Raw genomic sequence first — 18958 nt, 5'->3', positions numbered from 1 at the left:
GCTGTAGCTTTTGATTTCCAAAATCTACTGCCTACTTCTTTTTCTCTTTTTTTTTTTTAAGACGGTCTCACTCTGTCGCTCAACTGTCTACTTCTATAGCTAATAAAATACCCATTCCTTCCTCTTTTCCCACCAAAAGTTGTTACTAAAGCAAAATTGGCTATAGTGGTATGCATTAGTCCTGAGACAAGGATTGGGAACCTCTGGTCTTCAGGTTCACATTGCTTAAGTTTTAGATACTTGAGGAAGGAGGGGGAAATGGAGTTATAACTCCATAAAAATTTTGAAGAGAGTTTTATAGGAGAACAGGAATTTTCAAAAAGTGATGACTACCTTAGTGAATAGAAAAGGTAAGCCCACAAAGCATGGTAACTTAGTAAGTCGTCCAACCAACAAAAAGAGAATTTGAGGATCATCTGGTAAATGACTCTAGAACTAAAATGAGAGGCTCTTTGCTTCTCCAGGAAGGGCTGAGAAAAGAACTGTGGGCCGGGCACAGTGGCTGATGCCTGTAATTACAGCACTTTGGGGGGCCGAGGCAGGTGAATCAGCTGTCTCTACTAAAAATAGAAAAAGTAGCCAGGTATGGTGGCGTGTCCCTGTAATCCCAGCTACTCGGAAGGTTGAAGCAGGAGAATTGCTTGAACCCAGGAGGCGGAGGTTGCAGTGAGCCAAGATCGCACCACTGCACTTCAGCCTGGGCGACAGAGCAAGACTCTGTCTTAAAAAAAAAAAAAAGAATTGTGGATCATCCATTGATCCTGGTGTAGATAATCCTTTAATGAGACCAAGTGTGAGAGAATTCAGCTTGGTAGAGGGTTGGCATCAGAGGCCGTTTCTCTCGGTTGCTTGTTTCCTTCTACCTACTCTGCTCAGAGCTTTGTCCATCACTTTTCCCTTCCCTGTTCATATTCTCTGTCCACTCTATCACTATTTGCTCTGAAAAACTACTTCCTTCAGACTATTGCCTTGCTCTGCTTGTCTCTTACATGGGCATCTCCTTGTTTTTAAGATACATATCTAAACAGTTTTTGTTTTATCTTTACAAGTGGTTAAAAATTTATTTTGTTGCCGGGCGCGGTGACTCATGCCTGTAATCCCAGAACTTCAGGAGGCCGAGGCAGGTGGATCACCTGAGGTCAGGAGTTCGAGACCAGCCTGACCAACATGCAGAAACCCTGTCTCTGCTAAAAATACAAAAAAAATAAGCTGGGCTTGATGGTGCATGCCTTTAATCCCAGCTACTCGGGAGGCTGAGGCAGGAGAATCACTTGAACCCAGGTTGCGGAGGTTGCAGCGTGCCAAGATCACGCCATTGCACTCCAGCCTGGGCGACAAGAGCAAAACTCCATCTAAAAAAATAAAAATAAAAATAAAAAATTATTTTGTTGCTTAAGTATAGATACTTGTGTCTAGGAAAAAAAAACTAAGCATGTCAAAATTTTAATAACAGTTAACTCTGGGCAGTTGGATTATAAGTAATTATATTTTCCCTTTCTACTTTTCTGTAATGCCTAATATAAAGTATCTATGATTTTTTAAAAATGTTTTCATTATTAAAGTAATAACATGCTAATTATAGAAAATTCATACACTAGAAAAATAAGTGTTATGTGCAGTTTTTTTTCTCCCATTCCTCCTCTAGAAACTTTTTTCTCTGTATGGGTATATTATTTTTTATTTTGTTCTCAAACTCTCTTCCCCACAACTAAAATGTTTGGAATAGTGCTTTTTTTTTTTTTTTTTTTCTATCAGTCCTTTGATTGAACTCTCTCCACTTTTGTTCCAGCAACTAGGGAGAGGGGCCCCATTTCATACTATTTTTAAAAAGCTATTTCAAATACCTTGAAGAACAGTTTGGACGAGTGTCTCTTAGAGTCCTATTTTATTCTCTTGGCTCTTCCTCCATCCTCTTCCTGTTAGTGAAATCCCTAAAGTATTATATTATACCTTTTGTTGGCATAAATGAGTAAGCAAATTTTGTTCGTTGTTTTTTGTTTGAGAAGGGGTCTCACTCTCTCACCCAGGCTGAAGTGCAGTGGCACAATCACAGTTTCCTGCATCCTCAAACTCCCGGGCTCAAGGGATCCTCCTGCCTCAGCATCCTGAGTGGCTGGGACTACAGGTGCAGGCTTCCACACCCAGCTAATTATTTTATTTTTTTGTAGAGTTGGGGTCTTGCCATCTTGCTCAGGCTGGTCTCAAACTCCTGGGCTCAAGCGATCCCCCTGCCTCAGACTCCCAAAGTTCTGGGATTACAGGTGTGAGCCACCACACCTAGCCCAGATTTTTTAGTTGGAATAAGATAATGAGACTATCCCAAAATGTCTTCAATATTTTATATTCATCAGTTCTTATTGTGTTTTAAAGCTGTAAAATGTAAAGCTGAATTTGATTGTGCATCTGTGATCCTTATGTAATCTTACTGAAATGTGAACAATGATATTCTTTCCTAGTTTGATGTTAGTATTTGATGTATGAAATCTGTAGTTACTCTTAAGCCTTTTGTTTTGGTTTAATTACAGGGTTGTCGTTTTGGAAAGTAGGCCAACAGAAAATCCTACTGCACACAGCAATCTCTACATCTTGGCTGGACATGAAAATAGTTACTAAGCAAGAGAAACTGATCTCAAATGACAGGAAAATGAATATACTCCATTGAAAGGAAAAATAAGGAAATTCAATACAAACTGCACTATGATTTGCTTTAACTATTATGGGTTATATTGCAAATGATCTGTACTTTAGGGTAGAATTCAATATTTTCTGCAGCTGGAAACAGCTAGTCTATCTCTTGCCACTGTGTGGTGGTTATATCAAGTTTGCTTAATAAAAGCTATGAGACAAATAGTCCTCTAGTTCCAGGAAACACAGTCTTTTTTAAAAAAAAACAATGTTTGTAACAAGGGTGCCATGGTATTTTTAGATAACTCGTGATTATCTTAAGAGAGGTAAATTTAGTGATCATTTTATATCATGTCTTATTCCTTCTTAATGAACATAATTTGTTAAATTCTCAAGCAAGGTTTTCACTTTTATATTGGCCATTCTGTATGTTTTTGTAAAACAGAATATTTAATCCTTATTTATTAATCTCTTGCTGGAGTGGTGTAATGTATCTAACTTTTAGCAAAGGAGGGTTGCAGAGCAGCTTAAATTTTTTTTATAATGTATAAGAATTTTGTTTATCTTTTAAGAGTAGTAAAGTACTTTGAGTGTTTGGGGGTTCAACACACACATGCAATTTTGCTTAACAAAAGTATTTTATAATACAGTTTCATACAGAATTACCTTAAAAGGGAGTCTTATGTTTTCAACTACAGATAGTTGTAAGGGATCATACAAAAGATATTGATGATAGTTGAAATATTCTTAGAAGGGGTGTGTATGTCTAGCTGTGTCTACCATGTGTATGTATTCTTGACAAGCAGTATAAAATACCTGTGATTTTTCTTTACATTAGGGATAATGCATAAGGAATTAATCTTCATATATATTATCATCCCTAATGTAGCAGAGGGAAGTATTTAATTGCCCATGATATGTATTTTACTTATACTATGCCAGAGAGGAAACTATAAAGTAATTACACATGTAATCTTGGGTTTTTCACATATGTAGGTATTCATTTTGAGTAGGTTGAAGAAGAAAAAAAATATTTAAATGAATTGAGTTCCTGATGGGATAGTATCAATAAGTATTTAAAAGCCAGTATTCTAAAAATAATAAAGGGTAGGGTCATTTTTGAGTTTGTTTTTCTTTTGCTATTGTTAATATTCAAAATTAAAGTGTTACATTGGTACCTGTTGTCTTAATGCATTTATTGAGAACAGCATTGAGATGATGAACAAGGGGTTAGCAATAGCAAACTCTATAATTATTTTGACTAATTACTTAAGAGGAAAACAGTATAAGTAACTCATTCAGTATTTAGCAATTCTGTAAAATAAGTATTATCTCTGTTTTTCAGATGAGGAAGTAAGGGTTTAGCAAGGTTAAGAGATCTATCCAATTTACACAGCAAGTTAGTTGAGCCTGACCATGAGTCTTCTGACTCTGTTCTTTTCACTATGCAATACGCAAACAATAAAATGTTATACAAATGGAATATAAAGTTATTTATTCTTTAAAAATGCACATATGATATGATTTCAGTAAGTGTGTGGCTGTTTATTTTGGCTATGTTAAGAATACGGGATACAGTAGATGACAGGGGAACCATCCTCAAAACAGGGGACATTTACATGATGGATAAGAAAGCCAGAATCCTCCTTTTCTTACTGAATCCTGGCAGCCAGATCTTTACCATCCCACGGTGGAATACCGAAGAGTCTTCTCTGTGAAATCTGACCAATGCAAGTGAAAAGGCCTCATTAAGATCTTGATGTCAGACATGTCCCGGCTAAACTGCCCAGCTAGATGACACTACAGTGAAAATCGTAGTTGGCAATCCCACCATCCCACGCATTATGTCTAGACCTTGCAGTTAGTCTTTTAGTCCTGTGCTCTTAAAAATGAGCAAACAACCAAGGATTACAAATAAATGAAAGAGAAAAAACAGTCTGGGGAAAACAGAGGAAACAGGCTATGAAGGGTAAGGAGAACATCAAAAGAAAAAGTATTTTCAGAAGGATGTTGCAACCATGAGTGAGTCAAGGGCAGGGTACTTTTAAAAAGTTGGGTTTCAAAAAAACAAAAAGAGCTCTTAGAAAATAATATGATAGCATAGCTGAATAATTCAACTAGATGGCTTAGAATATAAAGTTGAAATTTCTCAAAAAAATTTTTTAAATGGAAATGTTGAAAAAAGTTAAGAAAATTGATAGCCCAGGACGTCTAATATGTAATCTCCCAGAGTTCCAAAAAGAAAACAGAAGAAACCATTAGAGTGTTTCAATAATTTTTCCAGTATTAAAGAATATCAGAGTCTAGATTGAAAGAATGCAGTGGATGAAAAAGACCTTTACCAAAGCACATCATTACGAAATTTCAAGGACACTGGAGTCAAAATGAAGATCTACATTTCCAGACAAAAAGGTCAGGTCAGATACCAAGGAATAAGACTCAGGATACCTTTATTTTTATTTTTTGAGACAGGGTCTTGCTCTGTCACCCAAGCTGGAGTGCAGTGGCACAGTCTCGACTCACTGCAACCTCCGCCTCCCAGGCTCAAGCCATCCTCCTGCCTCAACCTCCTGATAAGCTGGGACTACAGGCGCCCACCACCATGCCCAGCTAAATTTTTTTGTATTTTTTATAGGGTTTCACCATGTTGCCTAGGCTGGTCTCAAACTCCTGTCTGCCCACCTCAGTCTCCCAAAGTGCTGGGAGTGCAGGCGTAAGCCACTGCATCCAGACCCGAATAGCTTTAAATTTCAACAGAAGCAATGCCTTCAAACTTGTGAAAGAAATTTCCAACCTAAAATTCTGTGTCTGACTAAATGTAACATAAAAGTCAAATGAAGAGTATAAAAAAATTTGCCTCCTATATATCCTTTCTCAAGAAGCTACTAAAGGATGTGCTTCATAAAAAGGGCATAAACCAAACAAAATGACATAGGATGCAGGAAATGGGATTTAGCACAGGAGAGAAATGAAAGAAATCCCCAGATGATGAGGATGGAATATCCAAGGATGACCACTACACCAGGCGTAGAGAGTATATTGAAGCATATCAGAAGATCCTGGCCACACGTTTTTAGAAAGATTAATAAAATATCCAATGTATCTCAGTATCTTAAGAGTGAGGCAACCAGCAAACTAAGAGGTTCTTCCTGAAACAGCCTGAGTCAAGAACGTGGGTTAGTTTATTTTAGAGATCCCAGAAACTAGGAGTGAGGGACTTGTGATATTGCGAAGGAGAAAGGGGAAAGTCAGTATAAAACATGGTGTATTATTGAGGTCATTTCTGTGTAGACAGTGGGAGCTTGATTCCACCAGGTCCTCAAAGAAGCTATGTGATAGCTCCCCGAATTGCCTCCTGAAAGACAAGTAGCTGGAGCATTTAACCGTACACTGTCATTTTTCACTCATCAAGTTGCTGCCAAGGGCATTATCTCCTTGCACATGGGGCAGTTTGCACATGGGCACAGTAGGCTCCTTAAGTGTCAAAGAAGACCCTGAGACAGAAAGCTGAAAGAGTAGGAAATGGGTCTTCAGTTCCCATGGAACTGTCCACTGATACTGGCTGGAATCAGAAGGTGGGTGGAGGAGATGCTTTTCAAGGCTCCAGGGTTCAATCAGAGATGACAGTGATTCTGGAGAAAAACTAACCAAGCCAAACAAAAAACTGGCAGTTAACTCCAGGAAAGCAAAATGGGCAAAAAAAAAAAAAAAAAAAAAAAAAATGACCACTGGATGAATGGCATAACAATGTTAACAAAATATTCATCTAATCAAAATTGCAGCAACTATATTGGGGGAGGACATGGTATTGTGGAGGTTAGATAAGTTATCAAATTCTCATTTTCCACAGTAGGAAATCAGTGGATAATACCTAAAAACTGAAAATCAAGGGATTACATCAAACAAAATCTGCACAGCAAAGGAAGCAATCAATAGAGTGGGAGAAAATATTTGCAAACCATACATCTCTTAAGGGGTTAACATCCAAAATACATAGTGAAATAACTCATAGCAAGGAAACATCCCAATTTTAAAATGGCAAGGCCAGGTTGCATGGCTCACACATGTAATCACAACACTTTGGAAGGCCAAGGCAGAAGGATCTGTTGAGACCAGTCTGGGCAACATAGCGAGACCCCATCTCTACAGAAAATTTTTTAATTAGTTGGGTGAGGTGGTGCACACATGCAATCCTAGCTACCCAGGAGTCTGAGGCAGGAGAATCACTTGAGCCCAGGAGTTCGAGGTTCAGTGAGCTGTGATTGTGCCACTGCACTGAAGCCTGGGCAATAGAGCATGAAGACCCTGTCTCCAAAAAAAAAAAAAAAAAAAAAAAAAAGCAAAGGACCTGAATAGACATTTCTCAAAAGAAGACATACAAATAGCCAACAGGGCCAGGCGCTGTGGCTCACGCCTGTAATCCCAGCACTTTGGGAGGCCGAGGCGGGTGGATCATGACGTCAAGAGATTGAGACTGTCCTGGCCAACATGTTGAAACCCCGTCTCTACTAAAAACACAAACAAATTAGCTGGGCGTGATGGCCGCACGCCTGTAGTCCCAGCTACTCGGGAGGCTGAGGCAGGAGGATCGCTTGAACCTGGGAGGCAGAGGTTACAGTAAGCCAAGATTGTGCCACTGCACTCCAGCCTGGCAACAGAGCAAGACTCCGTCTAAAAAAAAAACAAATGGCCAACAGATACATGAAAAAATACTCAATGTCACTAATCAGGGAAATGCAAATTAATGAGATATCACCTCACACTGTTATTATCAAAAAAATGAAAGAGGCTGTGGTGGCATATGCCTGTAATCCCAGTGCTTTGTGGGGCTGAGGCGGGAGGATCGCTTGAGGCCAGGAATTCGAGACCAGCCTGGGCAAACATAGCAAGACCCTGTCTCTATTAAAAAAAAAAAAAAAAAATTTAAGAAAAATTGCCTGGGTGTGGTGGGCATGCCTGCAGTCCCAGCTACTTGGGGGGCTGAAGTGGGAGGATCCTTTGAGCCTGGGAGTTAGAGGCTGCAGTGAGCTCTGGTCGCACCACTGTACTCCTGCCTAGACACCAGATCAAGGCACTGTCTAAAAAAAAAATGCTGGAGAAGGAAACCCTTGTACACTGTTGGTAGGAATATAAATTAGTGCAGCAATTAAGGAAAACAGTATGGAGGGTCCTCAAAAAAAATTAAAAATAGAACTCTGTGATCCAGCAATCCCACTACTGGGTATGTGTCCAAAGGAAATGAAATAAGTATGCTGAAGAGTTACCTGCGCACCCAAGTTCATCACAGCATTATTCACAGTAACCAAATAAATCAACCTAAGTGTCCATCAGTGGATGAATGGATAAAAAAAAAAAAAAAAATAGGGTATATATACACAATGGAATACCATTCAGCTTTGAAAAAGAGAAGGAAATCCTGTCATTTGTGACTACATGGATAAACCTAGAGGACATCATGTTAAGTGAAATAAGCAAGGCACTGACCAACAAATACCACATGATTTCACTGACGTGTGGAATCCGAAAAAGCAGAACTCATGGAAGTAGAGAGTAGAAGTGTGGTTACCAGGGCCTGGAGCTGTGCTGGGGGATCTTAGTTTGGGGATGGGGAGATGTTGGTTAAAGGATACAAAATTTCACTTAGGAGGGTTTGGGTTTTTTTGTTTTTTGGTTTTTTTTCTGAGACGGAGTCTTGCTCTGTCGCCCAGGCTGGAGTGCAGTGGCGCGATCTCGGCTCACTGCGAGCTCCGCCTCCTGGTTCACGCCATTCTCCTGCCTCAGCCTCCCGAGTAGCTGGGACTACAGGCACCCGTCACCATGCCCAGCTAATTTTTTTGTATTTTTAGTAGAGATGGGGCTTCACCATGTTAGCCAGGATGGTCTCGATCTCCTGACTTTGTGATCCGCCCACCTCAGCCTCCCAAAGTGCTGGGATTACAGGTGTGAGCCACTGCGCCCGGCCAGGAAGGTTTTTTCATCAAGAACGTTATTTCGTGGCATGGGGATAATATAATCTGCCAAAATAATGAAAAGTTGTTTTTGAAGAGAGAGATGGAAGGGCATGCTTTGTGGTAACAAACTTTTACAGGTCTATTTGATTCTTTTTGTGCATGCATACACTTGATTTTTTTCATGTTAAAGAAAAATGTAACTTTAAATAAAAGCATGAACCCCTGCACGACCAGAACAGTGTGACAAAGCCAGTTTCTTACACTGTACTTTGTACACAGTAGGCATTCAATAAATATCAATTGAGTGTAGCTAATGTATGCATCATGTGGAAGGAGGCAAAAGTAGCTGGAGACAAAAAGCTAGGTGAAGTAAATCCCATAAGGTCTTGTGAGAAAAAGCAGTTTCATCAAACTTCTTTTCTTTGGCTAAGCCTCCTCTCCAGCCTTCTCTCCCACTATTCTGCCAAGCACCCTGGGATACTGGCACAGAGGCCATGATCACTCCAGCTTCATTGCTGGGCTCATAATGGCTCTTCCATCCTACAGTTCTGATTTATTTTATCAAACCTTAAATCCTTTACCTTAATGATACTCAGTTCAAGCCATAACTTTTCTATGACAGCTCTGACCACTTAATCCAAATCCAAATCGTTTTCTGTTTCTCAGAATTTCTACAGCACATATGGATTGTACATTTCAGTGTAACATTCAATTGTTACTTACTAGCCAAACCACTTAGCACTTACCTTAGACAACTTATTCAACCTGTCTAGGCCTCCATCTTCTTATCTGTTGATTGGAAATAATGGCCCCTTCAGTGGTTGTTAGGAGGATTAAAGGACATAATGTGGATTCGTTTCCCGCTCATAGCAGTAACTCAAGAAAAACAAAAAAAGACTTATTTTTCACCAAGAAGTTCACTAAGGGCATAGGTATGTTTTCGTTCTTTAACTGTTCCTTTCAGTATGTCACATATTGATGGACTTAGCATGGGGCTTTTAAATTTTTTTTCTAATTCCTTTGGGTATATATTCAGTAATGGGATTGCTGGGTCAAATGGTATTTCTGGTTCTAGATCCTTCAGGATTCGCTACACTGACTTCCACAGTGGTTGAACTAATTTACACTCCCACCAACAGTGTAAAAGTGTTCCTATTTCTCCACATCCTCTCCAGCATCTGTTGTTTCCTGATTTTTTAATGATCGCCATTCTAACTGGTCTAAATGGGGAAAGGACTCCCTATTTAATAAATGGTGCTGGGAAAACTGGCTAGCCATATGTAGAAAGCTGAAACTGGATCCCTTCCTTACACCTTATACAAAAATTAACTGAAGATGGATTAAAGACTTACTTACATGTTAGACCTAAAACCATAAAAACCCTGGAAGAAAACCTAGGCAATACGATTCAGGACATAGGCGTGGGCAAAGACTTCATGACTAAAACACCAAGGGCAACGGCAACAGAAGCCAAAACTGACAAATGGGATCCAATTAAACTAAAGAGCTTCTGCACAGCAAAAGAAACTACCATCAGAGTAAACAGGCAATCTACAGAATGGGAGAAAATTATTGCAATCTATCCATCTGACAAAGGGCTAATATCCAGATCTACAAAGAAGTTAAATTTGCAAGAAAAAAACAACCCCATCAAAAAGTGGGCAAAGGATAGGAACAGACAGTTCTCAAAAGAAGACATTTATGCAGCCAACAAACATGAAAAAAAGCTCATCATCACTGGTCATTAGAGAAATGCAAATCAAAACCACATTGAGATACCAACTATAGCATTTTTAAAAGAAAATATCTTCATCAACTTGAGGTCTGCAAAGATTTTTTTGAACCGAACATTAAGTTTTGACTATAAAAAGGTAGGTATGGCAGCTCACACCTGTAATCCCAGCACTTTGGGAGGCCGAGGTGGGCAGATCACTTGAGGTCAGGAGTTCCAGACCAGCCTGGCCAACATAGTGAAACCACGTCTCTACTAAAACTACAAAAATTAGCTGGGCATGCTGGTGGACACCTGTAATCCCAGCTATTCAGGAGGCTGAGGCAGGATAATTGCTTGAACCTGGGAGGTGGAGGTTGCAGTGAGCCAAGATCGTGCCACTGCACTCTAGTCTGGGCAACAAGAGTGAGGCTCCATCTCAAAAAATAAATAAATAAATAAAAGTTGGTAAAATAGGCATCACTAAAATTAAGATTCTCTACTCAAGACGAGTAGAGAAAATCTTTATTTTATAAAAATGAAGACAAGCCATAGAATGGAAAAAGAGACTTGTATTACATATAGCCACAAAAGATCTCCCAGAAGACATGAAGAACTACAATCAATAAGAAAAAGGTGGACAACCCGGTAGAAAAAGGAGCAAAAGATTTCGAGCAGGCATTCCACAAAAGATAGCATCCAAGTAATCAATAAATATGTGAAAATGTATTCAGCTTAATTGGTTATCAGATAAATGCTCCCTTCAAATGGATGCTGGACTGCTGAAAACACCAGATGTCCTGTATACCATAAACAACCACTTGGTGAAGCTTAAAAAAAGCAAAACCACTCACCGCATTTGAGTGAAATGGTTCATTAAATCATCATGATATTCAACCACATATTCTTTCCTCAGTAATTTTGCTAAGTGTAAGATTTAGCACACTGTAAATGTGACATTTGATTTTGGGTATCTGACTTTATCCTGGTCATGTTTCTTAAAGCTAAGTCTTCCTGGATTAGTTACCACCATGATTATCTTACAATGAATAAAAGACACAAGAGAATCCAGAGATTTCTGTTGATCATGGAGCACCTGCCATGGTGCCAGGGCATCCTGGCCATTTGACATGTAAATGATCTACATAAAGCACTGACTCTGGGTCAAACTTTCAAGTCCATAATTACTTCTCAGTTTGTGGTTTCTGAAAACCCACAGTGAATAACAATGTCCATTTAAATTCCTTAAAGTCCAGTTCGCAAATCTCCTCCAGGATTTCACAACCTTGATATGGTTTGGCTGTATCCCCAACCAGATCTCATCCTGAATTGTGAATTGTGGCTTTGCAACTTCTAAAGATCAGAAGCTAAAGTAATAACATGGAATTTTATGTTAGATAGAGTATTAGGGGGGTCATAGAGCTTCCTTGAGGTTCCTAAAATCGTATTATACAGCTGCCTACACTAATAGCCTATGTCATATCAGGAAGTGATGCTTACATTTTATTGAGAGAAAAGAGAAAAACAACATTATTGGCACCTGCTCTGGGCCAGGCACTGTGTTAAACATTTTACATGAGAGATCTCATCTCATCTTCAAAATGAGTCAGTGAGGCAGCTATAATTATCCCTATTTATAAGTAGAATAGAAAAATACAGCAGATACTTCTCATGCTTTATGTTTGTCTTTGAAGACCCTTCCAATATTAGAGTAATTTCCTGCCTTGTGACTCTCGTGTCTCCAAAGAAGAAGCCCAACTCCCTTTCCCAACACCTAGCAGCTAGGGTGCAGACTCCTCCAACCAGACTTACGCACACAAGTCTCAGTCTGAAAGAGAGCAGCGCAAGGAAGTACGTGCTGTCCTGAACCATTGTTCTGGCTTGGATGGTGGAGAGGAGTCTGGCCTTTGTGGGTAGGAATGATGCAGAGTCGTGGGTATAGCATCCAGCATTAGCAGAGCCAAGTATAGTGCCAGCAGCAGCAGTGGCAGCTCTAAAGTCTGGCTGAGGCAGTCCTGCAGAACAGTTTTGTTACTGTTTCTAACTGTGTAGTCTCCAGATCTGGCTTTCTGACCCTTCTGGAGGTTCCTCAAGCTATTTAATATCCTTGAATAAATCCCTTTCTGCTTAAACAAGCTGAAGAGACTTCTGCAGTTGTCAGCTAAGATCCCAGAATACAAATGAAAACCACATTGAGATACCAATTCACACCCACTAGGATGGCTACTGTCAAAACAAACAGAAAACAAATGTTGGTGAAGATGTGTGGGAATTAGAATCCTTGTATACACTTTTGGTGGGAATGCAAAATGGTGCAGCTGCTGCATAAAACAGCAGCAGTTCCTTTAAAAATTAAAAATGGAATTACCATATGATCCAGCAATCCTACTTCAGGTATATACCCAAAAGAATTGAAAGCAGGGTCGCAAAGACATTTTTACACTTGTGTTTATAGCAGCATTAATCAAAATGGGTGGAAGCTTGGGTGGAAGCAACCCAAGTGTCCACTGGAAAATGAATGGATAAAGAAAATGTACATACATGCAATGGAATATTATGCACTCTTAAAAACTAAGGAAATCATATGCTACCTGTGTACACCTTGGACGAACACAGTTGACCTTGAAGACATTAGGCTAAATGAAATAAGCCAGTGACAAAAGGACAAATACTGTATGATGCTACTTACAAGAGGTACCTATAGTAGTCAAATTCATAGACACAGAAAATAGAATGCTGGTTCCCAGGGGTCAGGAGAATGGAGAATTTTCTTTAATGGGTACAGAGACTTGGTTTTGCAAGATGATAAGAGATCTGGAGATGGATAGCATTGGTTGCACGATAATGTGAAAGCATTTAATACCACTGAACCGTACACTTAAAAATGGTAAAGATGGCAAATTTCATATTATGTGTATTTACCATATTTTTTTTTTAAATAAAGGTTGACAGTACCAAATGCTTGCAAGGATGTGGAGCAACTGAAACTCTCATATGTTGTTGATGGGAATGCAAAATGACACAGCAATTTTGAAAAAGCCTATAGCAGTACCTTAGAAAATTAAATATCTATTCACCATACAATCTAGCCATTTCAATTCTTGGTATTTACCCAAGAGAAAAAACACATATACCTACAGAAAGACTTCTTCAATAGCCAGGGGTCAGGGATGGGGGACACGGCAACATGTGGTATGCTTATGAGGGAATGGTTCTACATCTTGACTTTATCAATGTGAATATCCAGTTATAATACCGTACTCCAGTCTTGCAAGATGTTATTACTAGGGGAAACTGGGTAAATATACAAGATCTCTATGTGTGATCTCCTTTTTTGTTGTTGTTTTTTGTTTTTCGAAACAAAGTCTCTCACTATAGCCCAGGCTGGAGCGCAGTGGCGCGATCTCAGCTCACAGCAACCTCTGCCTCCCAGGTTCAATTCTCCTGCCTCAGCCTCCCTAGTAGCTGGGACTACAGGGCACGTCACCACACCTGACTAATTTTTGTGTCTTTACTAGAGACAGAGTTTCACCATTCACCATGTTGGCCAGGCTGGTCTCAAATTCCTGACCTCAGATGATCCGCCTGCCTCAGCCTCCCAAAATGCTGCGATTACAGGCGTGAGACTATGCCTGGCCCTCTATGTGTGATTACTTACAACTGGATGTTTACAATTATCTCAAAATAAAAGCTGAATTAAAAACAAAAACAAAAACCTTAAAAGCCAGGTGTGGCAGCACACACATGTAGTACTAGCTACTTGGGAGGCTGAGGCAAGAGGATTGTTTGAGCCCAAGGAATTCAAGGCTGCAGTGAGCTGTGATCACGTTACTGTACTCCAGCCTGGGCAACCACAGCAAGATCCTATCTCTAAAAAACAACAAAATTTTAGACATATTCTTGACCAACACACAAAGTAACTTTCCTGGTTTCACTCAGCCAAGAAAGGGTAGAACCCAGATCCGAGCCCAGGTCTGGTGGGTTCTCTGGCCCTTGCTCCTCCACCATGTGCTGTCTCCTTTCTAGAGATTCCCCCACGAGCAGATGCACGATGTGGTGGCAAGAGTGCTGCTCTGGCAGTGGGAAACATTGGGTTTCTCCAATAGAAACCCTGGGAGTGTGGATTAGGACTCTGAATGACTAAATAAATGTTTTTCCTTGATTGCTAAGCCCGAAATGAATCCCTAAACTTAAAATTTAAATTGTTTTCAGTGGAGTAGGGAATACATTTTAGTAGTAAATAAATTTCTCATCCAAACAGAAAATAATACACAGGGATTATCATCGTCATGATGATAAAAGCTAACATGGGGCCGGGCACGGTGGCTCACGCCTGTAATCCCAGCACTTTGGGAGGCAGAGGCGGGTGGATCACCTGAGCTCAGGAGTTCGAGACCAGCCTGGCCAACACGTGAAACCCCGTCTCTACTAAAAATACAAAAATTAGTTGGGCGTGGTGGCACATACCTGTAATCCCAGCTACTCGGGAGGGTGAAGCAGGAGAATCGCTTGAACCTGGGAGGCGGAGGTTGCAGTGAGCCGAGATGGCACCACCGCACTCCAGCCTGGGCAACAGGGTAAGACTCCATCTGAAAAAAAAAAAAAAAAAGCTAGCATGGATTTAGCACTCAATCCTCACAACATGAAGAGGTAGCTCATTTCAATGTTGCAGACGACACATATGAAACATCAGGAGGTTAAGGAACTTGCCCAAGTTCTCACAGACAGTTACTAGCAGAGCTGGATTTGATCCCAGACAGTCTGGCTCCAGAGTTCACACTCTTATTGGGGAAATCAGGTCAGATGATATTGTAGAAAAATGAATAGGTTGTTGTTTAAGGTGAAGGATTTATTTTATTATTTTGGAGGAATACTGTTTAAATGCATGTTTTTTACAAGGACCGACATGTGGATTCACTTTCGATGCCTCACAATAAATATCTCACTCCTAATATTTGACAATGAGCCATTCCTGTGAAAGCTATTGACAATAATAGAACTTTCACATGTGGTTTTAACTATGATCTTCACACAATCCTTGGCATGCATGCAGTTTAGAGATAATCTTATGGAACTATGTAAACTTTTTTGATCAATACATGACTAAAAATTCAATGGTTGTCATGGAAAATGTATCTTGGGTGCCAGAGGTTTTTGTTTGTACAACTAGCTTTATAGACGCTAATGAATAAGCATCACAGAGTTTCTGAAAGGGAGGAGAAAGGTGATAGGACTTACAGTATTAACTCCATTTAAAAAACAGATGCATTTCTTAGAAAAAAAAATCATCCTAAAATTCCCAGGGAGTCTCAAGGGGCCCTAAGTAGCCAAAACAATCTTGAAAAAGAAGAACAAAGTTGGAAGCCCCATACTTCCTGATTTTATAACTACAAAGAACAGTAACTAAGAAGGTGTAGTACTGGCATAAAGACAGATGCATTAGTTCATTCTCATACTGCTATAAAGATATTACCTGAGACTAAGTATAAGCTACCCGAGGCTGGGCGCAGTGGCTCACGCCTGTAATCCCAGCACTTTGGGAGGCCGAGGTGGGTGGATCACCTGAGGTCAGGAGTTTGAGACCAGGCTGGCCAACATGGTGAAACTCCGTCTCTACTAAAAATACAAAAATTAGTTGGGCGTGGTGGCGGGCGCCTGTAATCCCAGCTACTCGGGAGGCTGAGGCAGGAGAATCGCTTGAACCCAGGAGGCAGAGGTTGCCGTGAGCCAAGATCGCACCATTGCACTCCAGCCTGGCGACAGAGTGAGCGAGACTCCGTCTCAAAAAAACAAAAACAAACAAACAAACAAAAACAAAACTACCCAAGACTGGGTATAGGCTTTCTTTATAAACAAAGAATGTTTTATTGACTTACGGTTCCACATGGCTGGCGAGGCCTCAGGAAACTCACAATCATGGTGGAAGGCAAAGGGGAAGCAGGGACCTTCTTCACAAGGTGGCAGGAGACAGAAGAGAGAGAAGAGGGGAGAGCCCCTTATAAAACCATCAGATTTTGTGAGAACTCACTCACTATCAGAGGAACAGCATGGGGGAATCACCCCCATGATCCCAATCACCTCCCTCCCTTGACACGTGGAGATTATAGGTCCCTCCCTCAACATGTGGGGATTACAATTCAAGATGAGATTTGGGTGGAGACACAGAGCCAAACCACATCAATAGACCAAGCGAGCAGAACAGAGAGCCAGAAATAAACCCTTGCATCTGGACAAATAATTTTTGACAATAATGCCAAGACTACAAAATGGGGAAAGAACATGCTCTTCAACAACTGGTGTTAAGAAAACTGGATATCCACATGCAAAAGTTGGAACATTATCTTACATCATATACAGAAAGTAAGCCAAAATGGCCAACATGTAAGCCCTTCATGTAAGATCTAAAGACCTAAATGCAAGATCTTCAATTGTCAAACAAAGCACTAATGTAAGATCTTCAATTATTAAACTTCCAGAAGAAAACAGGAGAAAAGCTTCAGGACATTGGATTTGGCCATGATTTCTTGGATATGATACCAAAGGCATAGGCAATGAAAGAAAAAATAGACAAACGGGACATCAAACTTAAAAACATCTGTGAGTCAAAGGAATCAGTCAACTAAATGAAAAGGCAGCCTACAGGAGAAAGTAATTGTAAACCATATATCTGATAAGAGATTAATGTGCAGGGTATATTAGGAACTTCTACAACTCAATAACAACAAAAACATAACCAAATAACCCAGTGAAGAAATGGGCAACAAAGTTGAATAGACATTTCTCCAAAGAAGATATACAAATGGCCAATAAGCACATGAAAAAATGTTCGGCATTACTAATCATTAGGAAAATGCAAATCACAACCTCAATAGACTATCACCTCACATCCATCAGGATGGCCACTATCAGGAGAACCAAAAATAACAAGTGGTGGCAAGGATGCAAAGTTAGAACCCTTGTATACTGTTGGTGGGAATGTGAAATGGTGCAGTCACAGTGGAAAACAGTATGGCAGTTCCTTAGAACATTTAAAATATGTTCACCATATCATCCAACAAGTCCACTTCTGGGTATATACCCAGAAGAATTCAAAGCCAAACCTTGCAGAGGTGGAAGCAACCCAAATGTCCATCCACAGATGAATGAATAAAGAAAATGTGGCCGGGCGCGGTGGCTCACGCCTGTAATCCCAGCACTTTGGGAGGCTGAGGCGGGCGGATCATGAGGTCAGAAGATCGAGACCATCCTAGCTAACACGGTGAAACCCTGTCTCTACTAAAAATACAAAAAATTAGCCAGGCGTGGTGGTGGGCACCTGTAGTCCCAGCTACTCGAGAGGCTGAGGCAGGAGAATGGTGTGAACCCGGGAGGCAGAGCTTGCAGTGAGCTGAGATCATGCCACTGTACTTCAGCCTGGGTGACAGAGCGAGACTCCATCTCAAAAAAAAAAAAGAAAATGCAGTGTCTACACACAATGGAATATTAAGCAGCCTTAAAAAGAAGGAAATCCTGTCACATGCTGCAACATGAATGAACTTTGAGGACATTATGCTAAGAGAATTAAGCCAGTCACCAAAGGACACGTACCATATGATTTCATTCACATGAAGTATCTAAAGTCATGAAAATCATAGAAACAGAAAGTATGAAGGTTAGGGTTAGAGTAACCAAGAGCCAAGGGGAGAGGGAATTCCTGTTTAGTGGATAGAGTTCCACTCTTGCGAGATGAAAAAGTTCTAGAGATCTGTGTACAACAATGTGAATGTACTTAAACTATGAAACTATACACTTAAAAATGGTTAAGACAGTAAATTTTGAGCCTGGTGCAGTGGCACGTGCCTATAGTCCCAACTATTCAGGGGGCTGAGATGGGAGGATCACTTGAACCTAGGAGTTCAAGACCGTAAGCCGGACACAGTGGCTCACGCCTGTAATCCCAGCACTTTGGGAGGCTGAGGCAGGTGGATAACCTGAGGTCAGGAGTTTGAGACCAGCCTGGCCAACATGGTGAAATCCCGTCTCTACTAAAAATACAAAAAATTAGCTGGGCGGTGGTTGAGGGCGCCTGTAATCCCAGTTACTCAAGAGGCTGAGGCAGGAGAATCGCTTGAACCCTGGGGGTGAAGGTTGCAGTGAGCTGAGATCAGGTCACTGCCCTCTAGCCTGGGCAACAGAGCGAGACTCTGTCTCAAAAAAAAAAAAATACTGTAGTGAACTATGAACATGCCTGTGAATAGCCACTGGACTTCAGCCTGGGCAACATAGTGAGACTTCATGTCTAAAAAAAAAAAAAAGGTAGTACATTTAATGTTATGTGTTTTTTACCACAAGAAAATATAATGAAAGCATTTCAAAGAAAAAAAAAGAAATGGATGCATTTCTAAGATAATCTGTATGAAAAGAAATCTATTTTATGTAAAGCGAGAAGTATTTTTAAATGCAAATAATTCATACTTCTTGCCCTTTCCTCTCTTCTTCCCCATTTTGTCATACTTTATTTTATGTCTGTTTTAATACTGGGTTCCCATAAGGTAGATTTATATTTCTTTAACCATCATTAGAGCTACCTAATTTGAAGCCAACAGTACAGTAGTGTGAGAAGAATACAACTTGAAATTGAGACCCAGGTTCTAGGCCTGTTTGTTGTCACAAATTTGCTTTTGGACTCCGA

General features: G+C 40.3%; 1 protein-coding gene and 1 long non-coding RNA gene across 5 annotated transcripts in view; one reads left to right on the top strand and one right to left on the bottom strand.

Moving 5' to 3' along the window:
* The window catches only part of MAP4K5 (mitogen-activated protein kinase kinase kinase kinase 5), a 114011-nt gene extending 109857 nt beyond the window's left edge, over positions 1-4154 (top strand). For all 4 annotated transcript variants that reach the window (XM_055361462.2, XM_063698294.1, XM_055361461.2 and 1 more), the window contains one exon: positions 2526-4154. In XM_055361462.2, the coding sequence (XP_055217437.1) occupies positions 2526-2613 (88 nt within the window). In that variant the 3' untranslated portion in view covers positions 2614-4154. The remainder of the gene's footprint in view (positions 1-2525) is intronic.
* LOC129526652 (uncharacterized) lies at positions 2920-16236 on the bottom strand. The gene is made up of 4 exons (XR_008671364.2): positions 16164-16236; positions 14755-14876; positions 9323-9452; positions 2920-4346 (listed from the first exon to the last, which is right to left on the bottom strand). It is a non-coding gene; the product is annotated as an uncharacterized lncRNA (long non-coding RNA).
* Positions 16237-18958: the final 2722 nt, after the last annotated feature.

The sequence above is a fragment of the Gorilla gorilla genome, chromosome 15 (genome assembly GCF_029281585.2).
Source record: "Gorilla gorilla gorilla isolate KB3781 chromosome 15, NHGRI_mGorGor1-v2.1_pri, whole genome shotgun sequence".
NCBI lineage: Eukaryota > Metazoa > Chordata > Mammalia > Primates > Hominidae > Gorilla > Gorilla gorilla.
This window is presented reverse-complemented; position numbering and strand designations above follow the sequence as displayed.